The 12,762-nt window shown below is 42.8% G+C and overlaps 1 protein-coding gene across 1 annotated transcript in view; it reads right to left on the bottom strand.

Moving 5' to 3' along the window:
• Positions 1–314: 314 nt before the first annotated feature.
• LOC102209497 (semaphorin-4G-like) overlaps positions 315–12,762 on the bottom strand; it is a 27,994-nt gene continuing 15,546 nt past the window's right edge. Inside the window, exons 4-15 of the mRNA XM_005744838.2 lie at positions 12,640–12,738; positions 12,339–12,432; positions 12,136–12,249; positions 10,676–10,830; positions 9,584–9,759; positions 8,835–8,979; positions 7,823–8,045; positions 6,488–6,603; positions 6,221–6,375; positions 5,843–5,901; positions 3,043–5,315; positions 315–1,206 (exon numbers count right to left, since the gene is read on the bottom strand). Of these exons, the coding sequence (XP_005744895.1) occupies positions 4,318–5,315; positions 5,843–5,901; positions 6,221–6,375; positions 6,488–6,603; positions 7,823–8,045; positions 8,835–8,979; positions 9,584–9,759; positions 10,676–10,830; positions 12,136–12,249; positions 12,339–12,432; positions 12,640–12,738 (2,334 nt within the window). The 3' untranslated portion in view covers positions 315–1,206; positions 3,043–4,317. The remainder of the gene's footprint in view (positions 1,207–3,042; positions 5,316–5,842; positions 5,902–6,220; positions 6,376–6,487; positions 6,604–7,822; positions 8,046–8,834; positions 8,980–9,583; positions 9,760–10,675; positions 10,831–12,135; positions 12,250–12,338; positions 12,433–12,639; positions 12,739–12,762) is intronic.

The raw sequence follows: 12,762 nt of genomic DNA, 5'->3' as shown, positions 1-12,762 counted from the left end.
ATGCCTTTGCAGGACACAGGACGGACATTATGCAGTTGGTTTTGATCAACAGCACTCTCCTGCTGGCTCCGAACCAGTCCTCGGGCATCAACCTCACAGCAAAATTTTCCGTACCAGTCTGCGCTTGCTGCAGGAACTCAGGCCTGCTTCCAGTTACAAAGCAGATGCTTCACTGGCAATATTTGCAGGCTTACATAGTTCGCTCTCTCTCTCTCCTCTTACATATGAAAAAAAGCTTTGACAAGGATAGGATTTCTTTCATCTACCTTTGTATCTGCAAAATCAAAAATGAAGAAGTCTTTGAAGTAGAAAGTTTTATTCAAATTCATCATGACTGAAATGTGAAGGAACCCACTTCCCTTTTAATTCTTTGTGTTAGCTTAATAAAAGAATTGGATTTGCTGTGTGCACAAGCATGCAAACAGAGAACAAAACAATTACAGTGACAAAAAAAGCTTAACGATCCCTCATTAAGACATTAGGAATATTGTGAGGTTTATATATAATTTGGTGTATTTTCATTTCCCTTAGTAGGTTATAAATACTCACTTCTGTGGTGCTGGTACGGCTTCTGCATGCTTTTTGTTTGTCTACCGTGCTTCTATTTATTACATTTTGTGCAACACAGGCAAAGTGTGATCCTCCTTTTTGTTAGGCTTTTGTTTAACAAGTGGCACTTTGACACAAAACATCGACAGTAAATTCCAAAACATACAATGTACAAAATTACAAAATAAATATGCAGCTTCTTTGAGGGATAAAATAGGCGCACAAAACAACAAACTTGGCACTTTCGATTAATAGTAAAATGAGTTTTCTTTGTCCTTTACTTAAAGAGAAACAGTGTTGAAATAATTCATGCAGCAAGTGAGGGGAAAAAAGGTTATTACATGAAACGGAGGGAAGGGCACTCTGCGCACACATAAACACACACGCAGCTGCTTTCTGAAGAAGAAATGCTGCTCGGTAAGACACGGGAGCCAACAATTTCCTTTTCAGTTGTTGCTGCTGGGGCAGAGACTCTTATGCTGTAGCCCTTATCCAGCCTCGCTTCAGGCGCCACTGTCCACTAACGACAGAAAATTTGATTTCAGTGCTCATTAAAGAATATCTTTGCAGCCAGTTTTGCCATCTGACACTGGTTGAGAGATGGTATCCTCGGGAATGAAATTAAGTGGGCTTCAAACTGACCTGCGCTCATCACACCTACAAACGAGAGAGAAGGCAAAAAACATTCAGCGTTTCCACTGCAGCGAATAAAACTGCAAATCACATCAAACCCCTGTAGTTGTGTTCACCTTGTGTTGTGCTTTGAATCGAGGTCAAATGGTTTTAATGAAGGCTTTTAATGTGTGAAGTGTTCAAGCTAAGCTGACTGGAAAGCCGAGCTCAAGCCACAGCTACGCTGGCGTCCTGACGTCACAGCCGTGTTAGGTTCAATCCCACGTACGACTTTACATGTTCGTCACTCGTGTTTATCATGATGTTGTTTACACTCGAGTTATTTTTGCTTTTCTACTCTTGACGTACAGCAATTAAATGGAAAACCACACCCCATGCCCGCGGGTATGAGAAAAATAATTAGAAACCTGAGAGTGTTACATAATGTAAATGTCCAGGGAGACTTCTCACTCAGTTTCTCCATCCTCGTCATAAGTAGACTGTTTAATTAATACTGCGCTCAGGCATGGGAGCTGAAGATGCAGCAAAAGAAGATGGATTAGGAAAATAAAAAGGACTAAGAGTGAGACTGAGCAACATAATGGCCAAATCAGCCTAAACATTAATCATTGATGCAAGAGAAATTTGTTTTAATTTCCTGCATGGCTGGATTATTCCCATAAATGAATTATTCTGTCAGAGTGTAATTTGTTCGAGATAAGACAATGCAGCTGTGAATGAGTTTACAGCATATGTTTTCAATCGGAAATCTGTGAGTTTACATTCCTGCACAAATTATTAATAACCAAGCTGATGTAATTGATACGCTCTTAGAGCATACAGGTGGGTAGAAACTGTGTGTCCACTACTGTGCAAAAGTCCTGAGCCAGACCTCATTTCTTTAAACTTTGCTAGGGAAATGGGTGCAGCGGTTTATTGAAACATTCAAAAATCCATGAAAATGAAGTATATAGGGCAAAAACAGAGTTTGCACAATGAGTGAGCTTGAAGGTCACTATTTGGTGTTACCACCATGATTCTCAGACAAGCCTGAACTATCTTAGCCAAACTTTCCTGTAATTTTCTTAAGTTGTCTTCAAGAATAGTTTTCCAGGTCTTTGGAAAAAAAATTCAAACCTTTTTGTTGGATTTTGGGTCAAAATCTGATGGCACTTTTCTGCCTTCAGAACTTGCCAACACCAGGGTTGAAATGCAACCCCAAGCCATGACATAGCCTCCACTCCACGGTGTTTTACAGATGGCTGTAGACACTGCCTCTGTTCTGACCTCCTCTATACATATTGACAATGATCTGAACCAAAGATTTTAAATCTGTTGGTACTGATTTCCAGTCCAGATCTTGCGTACTTTGGTATACCTCAGCCTCACTGTGCCCCTTCCTGGCACACATTGCACACCAAGCTTTTGGCTAATAGCTCTTTGGGAATTACCTTGCTGGTGTAAAATTACTATTTACACCTGTCAGCTGTGTGTTTTGGCATTTTTCATAGATTCAAGTAAAGAAATGGAGACAAATGTGTTTTTACTAAGTTATCTGTTATGTGTAGACAACAGTGACCTATAAATGATAAAGAGACACCAAATTCAAGGGACGAACCAAACATAAAAGCATTCCTTTGAAAATGTATAAGGACTGGACTGAAAGAGTGAAAAAAGCAGCCAATGCCCAAAGAAAAACTTTGAAGACCTTCATAACTATTCCTCAAAAACCACTTATAAACAATTACAACACAGTCTGGCTCCTTGAAAACAAAATATAAAGAATGAGGGGTGTTTATCTCTCTGGTCCATAGCCTTAAGTACCTGTTTGGCTAACAGCCTGTGTAGAAGATGTATCAGTGCAATATAAAGACGATTAACCTTGGAACGCTCTTGGCGAACTCTGTTTCCCGCAGTCTGTCATTCTGTGTGACGGTCTCATGCAGGGTGTCACTCAGCGGTGGATTCAGGCTCAGTCAGTGTTTTTCTCCTGACCCACTGTGTCAGAGAAGGTCCAGCAGACACAGCTGAGGTCTGCACAGTTGCAACTCATCACACTGACAAGGGGGGGAAAGAAAAAAAACTTCCTCTGGCTGGCTGGTTGCAGTTAATAACAATGACTTTAAAATTACTAGCATTTAAAGTGCACTAAAATAATTATAATACTGTCACATATTATCTTGGGATGTCCATCAGTACTTGGTGAAATAATCACTATTTAATACATTTTCATCTAAGGGTTTAATAAGTTTAATCCCTCATGAATTTTGCATGTAATGTGGACTCTAATGGCTACTTGAAGGAATTAGTAGATATTAATTAAACTGGAGTATTAAAGGCTAACACACTGCTTCATGTTTTAACCATTTATGATGCATTAACAGCATCACCTGGATTATCAACAAATTAACACAAATAAATTTTTCTGCAATTTAAACAATACATATAAATGATTAATATGACAATTATCTACTAAAAGTGGTGCATTACGTGTGTAGTAATTATATAAATCAGTAAATAAAGAAATACTTAGTTAAGCAGGGTTAATATTAAATAATGATTAGTTCACCAATTGATGGCTGGTGTAAATGTTATGTGCCATCCAGTCCTATATTACTGTAAAATATTGTGTTGGTTATTGCAATTAGTTAAAAGCAAAAACATTGCGCACCACGTTCCCTCCCCTCTCTCCCTTCATGTTTTTAAAAATGCATAGGCCATCTGTGCTCAAACGAACTCTGGCTAGCTGCCCTCCGGTCTGAATCAACTCTTCACATGTATTCATATTCCAGTGTGGCTCAATTTGACTTGTTGGTGGAGCCTGTGCATCCCGCTTTGTGCTCTGTGGATCAGAGGGCTCAGACATGACACTCAGATCAGACTGGGGACTGACTGCACTTGTTCTTATGGGCAGTTTTGAGGTGAGGTAGATTGCTCTTTTTTGTTGTTTCATGCTCGGCCCCTTCACTGGAATTTATCTTCTCATTTGTCGCGCATTGGGAAATTGGGGAATTCAGTTTGACAAGCAGTTCAAAAATAGGAATGTCTCATTTCTGACCCGTTCACTGCTTTAGACCACAACAGTAATGAGTCACGTGACAGGCACCAGCTAAGAACACTTAGCAGTACGCCCACTATAGGGGAAGCTACATCTGTCTACACAGAGCTCTCATCCGGCCTGGGCAGCAGCTGAGTGTGTTTCCTCTTCTCTAAGATCTTGTTGAGCTCCTCAGCAAAGGAATAACCAGGTGGTGACATATTTTCAGAGTCGCTCTGTCTCAGGAGCACATAGCTGTTCCCATGTATCCTCCTCAGGACACTAGGCAGTGTTGCCGACAGCCCGTTGGAAAAGTCACACCCCGGCGAGGTAAGTTGAGGTGTGGGGGGGAGAGGCGGTGCTGGGGGAGGAGGTTCATTACTGGGTGAAGTGTGACCCTCGCCAGGGACAATCTGTAGTAAGCCTCCGTCCTGGATGTTGCCGTTATGCATATTTGAACCTCCGTTACAAATGCCGTTGCCATTACAGTGACTCGAGATGGTCTTCAGCTCCATGGTGGTGGAGTTTCTGTGCTGTTTCCTGTTCCTGTGGTGCTTCTTACCACTCTGGTGGGCCGCAGCCGCAGCCCGTATTGAGTACTTTCCTCTTTGGCCTACTCGCAAACAGAAGCCCACATAGATAAGAACCACTGTGAGAACCACGCACAGGCCTCCGAGGATAGTGATGAGGGAGAGGTAGATGGCCTTCATGTTCCTGGGGGAAAGCAGATCTGAGTGTGGGAGAAGAGGGCTCAGCAGTGGTGGCTTGCCCCTCTCTGTCTGGGGATGCTCACTGGGGCCTCTGACGGTGGTAGAGCTATGAGTTGGATCAACAGGCGGTAGAGGGTGCAGGTCCAACTGGATGGTGACATTGTAGGTAACTATTGCAACCTTTACACTGTTTTCAACGCCGTAGCAGGTGTACAAGCCACTTTGGTCCTGCCGGGCATTGATGATCAGCAGGCCATCTGTGCCGGTTCTAAAACCAGAGTTGAGGTCGTACCCCTGCACCTGTCTGCCGTCCAGCATCCAGAGGGGCGTCGCCAGATTGGAGCTGAGCTCGCACTGCAGCAGCACGTCATCACCGACCCGCACCGAGCGGTTCCGGTGAACAACATCTGAAAAACACAAGCAAGCCCACATGTGCTGAAACACAGATTTCATAAGAAAACCCACAAATCAGCCACAGACACGTTTTATATATATGTTCATTGTTTTACATCTACTGCATTTATCAAAGGCCATCCAAAGTTATTGAGGCATGAACTCCAATTACAAATCTTTTAATTCCTGCCCTCACATTACTTTGCACAGAGCGAGGGAGTGAGGGGGGTAGAAGAAGCTACACTTTATCAGATTGAAATTGAGGAGTGAGAGAAGGACTTCGCCTGCCTTGAATATCAAACAGATTTCTCTCCAGAGATGGCAAAAATGTGATTAAAGAAGGGAGGAGAGGATTTTGCCAACACAGTGCGCATAATCAACTTTCAAAGAGGCCTTCATGCCATCTGATGACAACTATGCATCTTTCGAGTCCTTCCATGCGTTCTCTATTTTTAATCTCCCTTTCAAGCGTTACGTTTTGTTTTTTTCGTTTTTTTTTTTGGAACACCAGCACTGAGGAGCAGATGAGATTTCTGCGTACCGCCTTGCGTGTTCTCACATCCCTTGGTGCCATGCTGGATATCCTGGATTAATGTGGATCTGTGAAGAGAGATAAATCATAACAATAGGTACATCAGTACAAGGAATAAACAGGCACCTTAACATAAGAATGTCAGCTATTTATTGCTTCGATATCTGCTTTCTAGAGAGGAAGCGTATCTTTCCTGAATAATCAGGACACCTAAAGTACACAGGCTATGTTTACAATCACAACCATCTGCTGTCTGCCAGCACTGAATTATACAACAGCGTGACAGTGTGACAGGGCACGCTGATACTTTAACTTTACTCAAATCAAACGTACAAAAGGGCACTTTAATCACCTGATCTAACCACACACACAACCTTTCAAACTGACCTGTCTGCTTGCATCATGACGTCCACGCACTCTGCTCCGTTCCAGGCACAGTGCGGGTCCCTGGCAAAGATGCAATCATAGCAGGAAGTGTATCTACCACAGCTAGAGAGTGGCAGCTGAACCACGCCTGATGGAGAGCCCACGTACACACTCCACTGAGGGAGAAACAAGAGTCATATATTGTATAGGACACATAGGACACAGATGACTTTGTTTAAAGCAGAAATTGGATCTAATAAATGTGGCTGTCTGCGCATTGGTCACTACCTGTTTGTCAGATATCAGTAGATTGTTAACAGGCTGTGGCTCTCCAAACAGCTGAAGCTCCTCAATAATGTGCAGCTGACCTTTGATGTCTACAGCTTTGTGTAACCAGCCTTCATCTGGGTGACACAAAGGGGAATCATTAGAAATAAAGCACTATACATAACACAAAACACACTGTAATACAAGCTGAATGAAACGTGCATGCCAATCAGACACTGGGTTATAGGTTGAATTATTATTTATCCATTGATTAATATGTATTTCACCATTTGGTATTGCAAACACTGAAGATAGTTCTTTCCTTTTACATACATTAATAAGTGCTAGAATACGGGTAAATAAAATCATTTTGGACAAAAATATTGGGTCACACAGGCTCTTAATCTTTGAATTCAAGTGTTTTGAGTCCCATTGCTGCAGGTATTGAAAATTAAGCAGCTAGCCATGCAGTCTGTCTTTACAATCAGTGTGTGAAATGTATTTACCCCTAGATATTTCATGATCAGCTATAAGTAGTTATTACAAAGTGGAGTAATTTAGAAACCAAAGCAACTCAGCGAAGAAATGGAAGACCATGTAAAGCTACAGAGCTGGTTCGCTCAGTGTGGCCATGCACAGCTGGTGACAGTTGTCAGTGCTCTGCTGAATCAAGAGCATCAGCATTCAAAACATCTTCTGGCATTAACATCAGCATAAAAATTATGTGCTGTAATACGTTTTTAATGTCTAAAAGGCTAAAAAAAAAAAGAAATGAACAGATAAAATTAATTTGCTGTAGTGTGCTAGCATTGTGCTAGGGAGAGGCAGGAGAAGGAGGACTTTTGACCACGTCAGAATGTTTCGCAAACTGAAACAATGTAGTTACATGCAAGTAGAATTGCAACATCAAGTTGGCAGTGGACCAGGATGACACAAGACTGTGTTCAAGAATCACTGCTCAACCTTAAAGCCGCTGAGTACAGATCTAAGTGCTTTTTTTTTTTCCTTCCACTCAAATGTTGCTTATATTTCCCATATGAGCTGCTTGCTCAGTGCTTGAAAAGCCACTGACAGGATGACTTGTTATTTTTGCTTGTTTCTTGTGAAACAAATGAAAAGCTGGTTGAACAAGAACTACAGGAAGTCTAAAATTATATGTAGGTGGACTGGTTCCAGTGACAGCAAGGGTCTTGAACCTCCCTGTAAGCCACAAGGACCTCATCACCTCTGGAACAAGGCAAGCTTTGTGTTTTCAGTTTTTACACCAAGCTAAGCTTAAGTAGAAACAACAACAATTCAGAAAAAATAATTATTAACTGGCTGCAAAGTTAATACCTGATCTGAATTTATACACACCTGTGCCCATGTACAATACATGGTAAGTTTTTCCATCTAATCCCTGGGCCGTGTGCACACCCATGTGTGTGTAGTCTGTGGTCCTCCTAAACAAAAGGGGGCGTCGGTCCTTAGGCTCGACCTGCTTGGACATCAGAGGATGCCTCCTGACAAAATTCAGAACATCATCAGGCAGGGAAGTGGAGAAGTTCATGTTCCTGGCCCTCAGAGCATCAGTTATACACTGCAGGAAAATAAGACAAAGAGCACAACAAGAGAAGAGATGATGAGCAAGTAGGAAGGCATGATGTGGGCTGTAGGGAACAGCGGTATTTTTGACTTATTTGTAATAGAGGCCAACACTGGAAGGCAGAGAGGGTGTCAGAGAGCTTAGCGATGGTTTAGTGGGAAAATCGGGATCAAGATGAAAATGTGAGAATGTGAAACACTGTGTCTGGGGAAAATTTGACTTTTTTACTTTGACTACAATGAGCCTGCATGGGTTCAGCAGCTGGCTTGTGCTGACATGCGGGTGAATCAGCTTCCTCTGTACCTGACTAAGGGAACGACTTTCCTCCTCTCTTTGTTCCTTTCAAATCATTTCAGCCAACTCCTCTAAGAGGCTTTCACGCTCCCAAGTTAAAACGCTTGACCGTTTCTCCTTTCCATTTAATAGCAAAGTTAAAATTAAGTCCCACAAAGTGTTGAAGTGACACTGCAGTGGATGATGTCTGCTCCTGCTAACGATGACACGGCCCCGGCTGCTGCACTAAGCCATTGTCACCCAAGCTGCGAGCTTCAGTTAATCGCCATGGAAATGGTTTTCAGTGACATAAGCTGGTTGTGTTTTGAGCTTCATCCTTGAGGCCACCACTCATTTCTCAATTTCTCAATTATTTTCCCTTCATCTATTCCTGTCCTCTCTTTATGAATCTTCGCTTTGCATCGGTTTCATCTGCTCTCTCTTAGGGAGACGTTATTTGTGTGCTGCATAGTATGTTTAAGGGATTCATTGGCCAGTGTGTGCATTTACCGTTCCAGGTCGCGGGTCGGGGATCTTTCCAGTGTATTCCTTCCACTTAGAACCAGAGTCCTGGTTCTCCATGTAAGGTCCTTGAAAGGCTTCTTGGACTTCAGACAGAGTGAACCGACACACTGCAGACGCCTTCACGTTTTTCCTAAAGACATCAACTCACACAATGAGAAAGACCAGAGCGCGAGCCGCGAACAATAACAGCAGTAAACCCAGGGTTTCCATAGTGACAGCAGTAGAAGTACAGTAGATCAGTGAGTCACCTCGATGAAATGATAGAAAAAGATAAATGGGATGAAAGCGTGGGGCAGGGAGGGAGGGGGAGACGAACGCTGAAAGAGATGGTATGAAGCTGATTAAAAGTTATATCTGTCTGGGACGAATAAAAGAGAAGGAGGAGAGAAGTAAGTGGTTTTAGAGAAGTGTAGTCGGACCTGAGGTAAGAGAAAGGAGAGCCGGTGAGGAGCAGTATCCCAACCATGTGCAGTATTACAAATAGATTTAGTGTCACTTGTTAAATTTTGAGTACAACTCTTCCCTTAAACTGCTGTTAAACTTCTGCAATCAGCTTCTTTTCACACCGCCTGGATAAAGAAATTCCTTCTGTCTTTCATCCTGTCCCTTCACGTCGTCTTTGATTGTCTCAGCGCATCGATTGCTGCCTTTCATCTCCATCTCACTCATTTGCATTTGCATCCTCAAAGACCCTGTCGATCAGCCATCTTGGCAACATACAAATTCGCACTCACCACTCAGGGCCAAAGATGCCGTAGAAAAGCATGTCCTGCGGCGTTTGGCCAGGCAGAGCGAACACGCTGCGCAGCATGTTGAAGTGGAAATCATACTCGGGAAGAGAACAAGTCAACCGAGTCTTGAGGAAGGACGTCCACCGTTTCTGGAGAGTTAAATGGCCTCCGCGGTCTTCCTGTAGGATGACAGGTGAGGAGGAAGGAGAAAAACAAGAGGGTGGAGGAGGGAGAACGGGGGGGGGGGGGGGGTGTTTATGTGAGATAAAAGAAAAATAGACTGAACACCACTCAAGGTGGCACACGAAAGGATATGAAGCTCCTGATGAGCACAACAGATGGTAAGGGAAAGCAATAACGATATATTCAATAAGGTTGTAGCTTCCCATAGGTAAGACTGTAATTTACAGATTTGTGTGTATGCGTGTGTGTTTATCCTCAGCAGGTTGAAAGCACTCACAGTGGAGTGAGCTTCTAATTGGATGTGACAGCCACGCGTACACAGAGACATCTCAACACCCATTCACTATATAAAAAGCTTCACTCGAGGCTGCGGGTCTTTTGGAAAATCCAAAAAATGGCACCATTTGGCTTTTTGATTTTAACCTTAAAATGTATTCAGCCTGGGGCAAATTGCTAGCGTCACACATGTAGCCACAAGGCACTGCTATTAGGATGAATACTTTGCCCTGCTTTCAAGGAGAGAACTTGCGAGCTGACTCAATTTTAAGGCGCCAAAGGAGAAAACAAGGTTAGAACAGTACAGCTGGCTCATGTCATTCTTGATACTTTACCAGGCAGCAGGAAATCTAAAACTTTATCGATACAGGCAGCAGACGATGCTAAATAGTCTTACCTGTAGCCATCCACCCGTCTCACTATGAGTTACACTGCCTCTCTAACCAATTCATCAGCTACACAGTCTGCTCTTCTAATTACACTGAGGCCTTGTTCCAAATGTATTCTTTATCCAGCCCCTCATCTATTACAGCCCTCTCTTCTATCATAAACTAAACCTTCACTCAAGTTGGCCTGACGCAATCTTTCACTCCCACATGAAAAATATCTCACGCATCTCTTTCAATCTGCACTCACCTTACAAACCCGAGCAACTCGTGCCACCCGGCTGTGGCTGTAGGTTGGTGTCTGTTGCTGGCTTATTTCAGTGAAGAAGAAATAGATCTTGTCGTCATCGCCAGTACTGCTGCCCACACTCTCCCTCACGAGAACCGAACCCACAAAGTCTGCCTCTGCAATGGGGGAAAAAGGAGATGCACTTATTGTAAATGTGACAAAAGTCTTTTGAACATTACACAACATTGAACACAACTCTGTTCTCAATATCACCACGACGCCATGTTGTAGGCTCTGCTACTCTAGTCTCTTGGTGATTACTTCTTCTGGAGGCCACCCTAAACAACCTGTTGCTATGGATCCCTTGGCTTTGGCTCCCCACTTCCCCTGTGTGTCCAACCAGGTTATAACTACCCATTGATTCCCATTGATTATTGAAAGGAATGAGCACCATAAGACACTGCCTTACATCTGCCCTGACCCTGATCGATAAGACACTATGTAACAGCTGTAATCCTGTCCTGGTCTCTGACCTGCATCTGGGATTATCTTGGTCCTGGCAGTTTTCACCTATGAACTCCAAACAATGTCAGAATAATCAAGTCAGGATATTGAACCAACATTGTTCTCATAGATATGCAGCACACAACAAGGAGACTGTATGAACTCTGCTATCACTACTGAAAACTAGTTAGGTAGGGCATGCAGGGGCCGGGACCAACAACACCCACACAACATACCAGCCCTACCTTCTCACATGGGCACAATTACAGCAAGTGAACAGCACATGGACTTTCTACTAGGAAGCTGGCAGGTTAAAATACCTTTTAATGTCAGATTAATTGAGTGTGGCATTTGTATTGAAGCAGGCAGCTCTGTGCAAGGAAATATCTAGAAAAGTTCCCGGCTGCAGTGCATGTGTGAGATCAGCTTAAAACCTTAAAGTCTTGCTAATTACTCTGTGCGGCTAATGTAGTGTCAAGTTAAATGCCAACAGGCACACAATGCCAACTAGTACTTATGTAGTGCTTTTCTACTTTAACTATCATACATGCATAATCTGATAGACAAATCAGGGATAAACTGGAGTACGGTATCTTGTCCAAGACCACTGCAATGTTGAGCATCTGTCACAAAGTATTTTAATAAGAATTTTAATAAATTATCATAATGATTAATCCTGACAGGGACATGAAGGCTAACTTCATGATGATTGCTGAGATATTTGAGCCCGAACCAAAGTGTTCGATTTACAAACTTGGACTACAAACCTCAATCAGTAGCAGTCGTAACGTTAACCATTACATAACCAATCCACTGAAGCAGAAAGGAGTATGTGAGTCACCAAGGATAGTCCAGCAGAGAAGGTCACGTGGAGGTTTAACATGACGTTAGCTGGCTGTTTGCTCAGACCCCTGTCCACTTGCACCATCCTGCTACCCAAACGCGCTAAAGGAGCTTTTATCCTGCAATGAACTCACCATTCAGCCAGCGTGTGGGAGCATCTTCTGTCTTCAGCGTGGGAGACGGAGAGTTTCGGCGGATATCTGGAAAGCTCCTAAACTCATACTGGGAAGCTGTGTATATCTGCTGGTCTGGAAGCAAAAAAACAACAACAGTTTACCAGCTTATACAGCTGTTTATTGGAACTCAAGAAGAGACTGGTTTATTTTAACTGCCTTACCTATAATGAGGGCAGTGTAACCTGTTGTGGGGCCGTAGGGGCATTTGTCTCTGCCTTCTTCAGGCTGAGATGAAATCACAAATCTCTCCACGTCCTGTATAGGAGCAAAGATTTGAATATGGAAACTCCATGCACAAAGGTATCTTTTAATCACAGAAAACTTACAAACAAAACACTGGAAAATAACAGAAAGCACACGCTTTCTTTTTTAGTAAAGGTCACGGCTATAAAGCAGCAAATGCAATTTCTAAATATGCTGTATTTTCACTGCTGTAAAAAAAAAATGCATATATGTACATACTATGTATGCACAGAGGGGTCTGTAGGCATTAGTACCACACGTGTAGAGATGAGTTGAGTTGAACCTCTGGAGAAGGCGGATGTGATTAAAACACTCTGTCTGAAAGAAGAAGATGGAAAAAAA

Source organism: Pundamilia nyererei, unplaced genomic scaffold, assembly GCF_000239375.1.
Source record: "Pundamilia nyererei isolate P.nyererei 1_Seehausen unplaced genomic scaffold, PunNye1.0 scaffold00149, whole genome shotgun sequence".
In the NCBI taxonomy this organism is placed as follows: domain Eukaryota; kingdom Metazoa; phylum Chordata; class Actinopteri; order Cichliformes; family Cichlidae; genus Pundamilia; species Pundamilia nyererei.
This window is presented reverse-complemented; position numbering and strand designations above follow the sequence as displayed.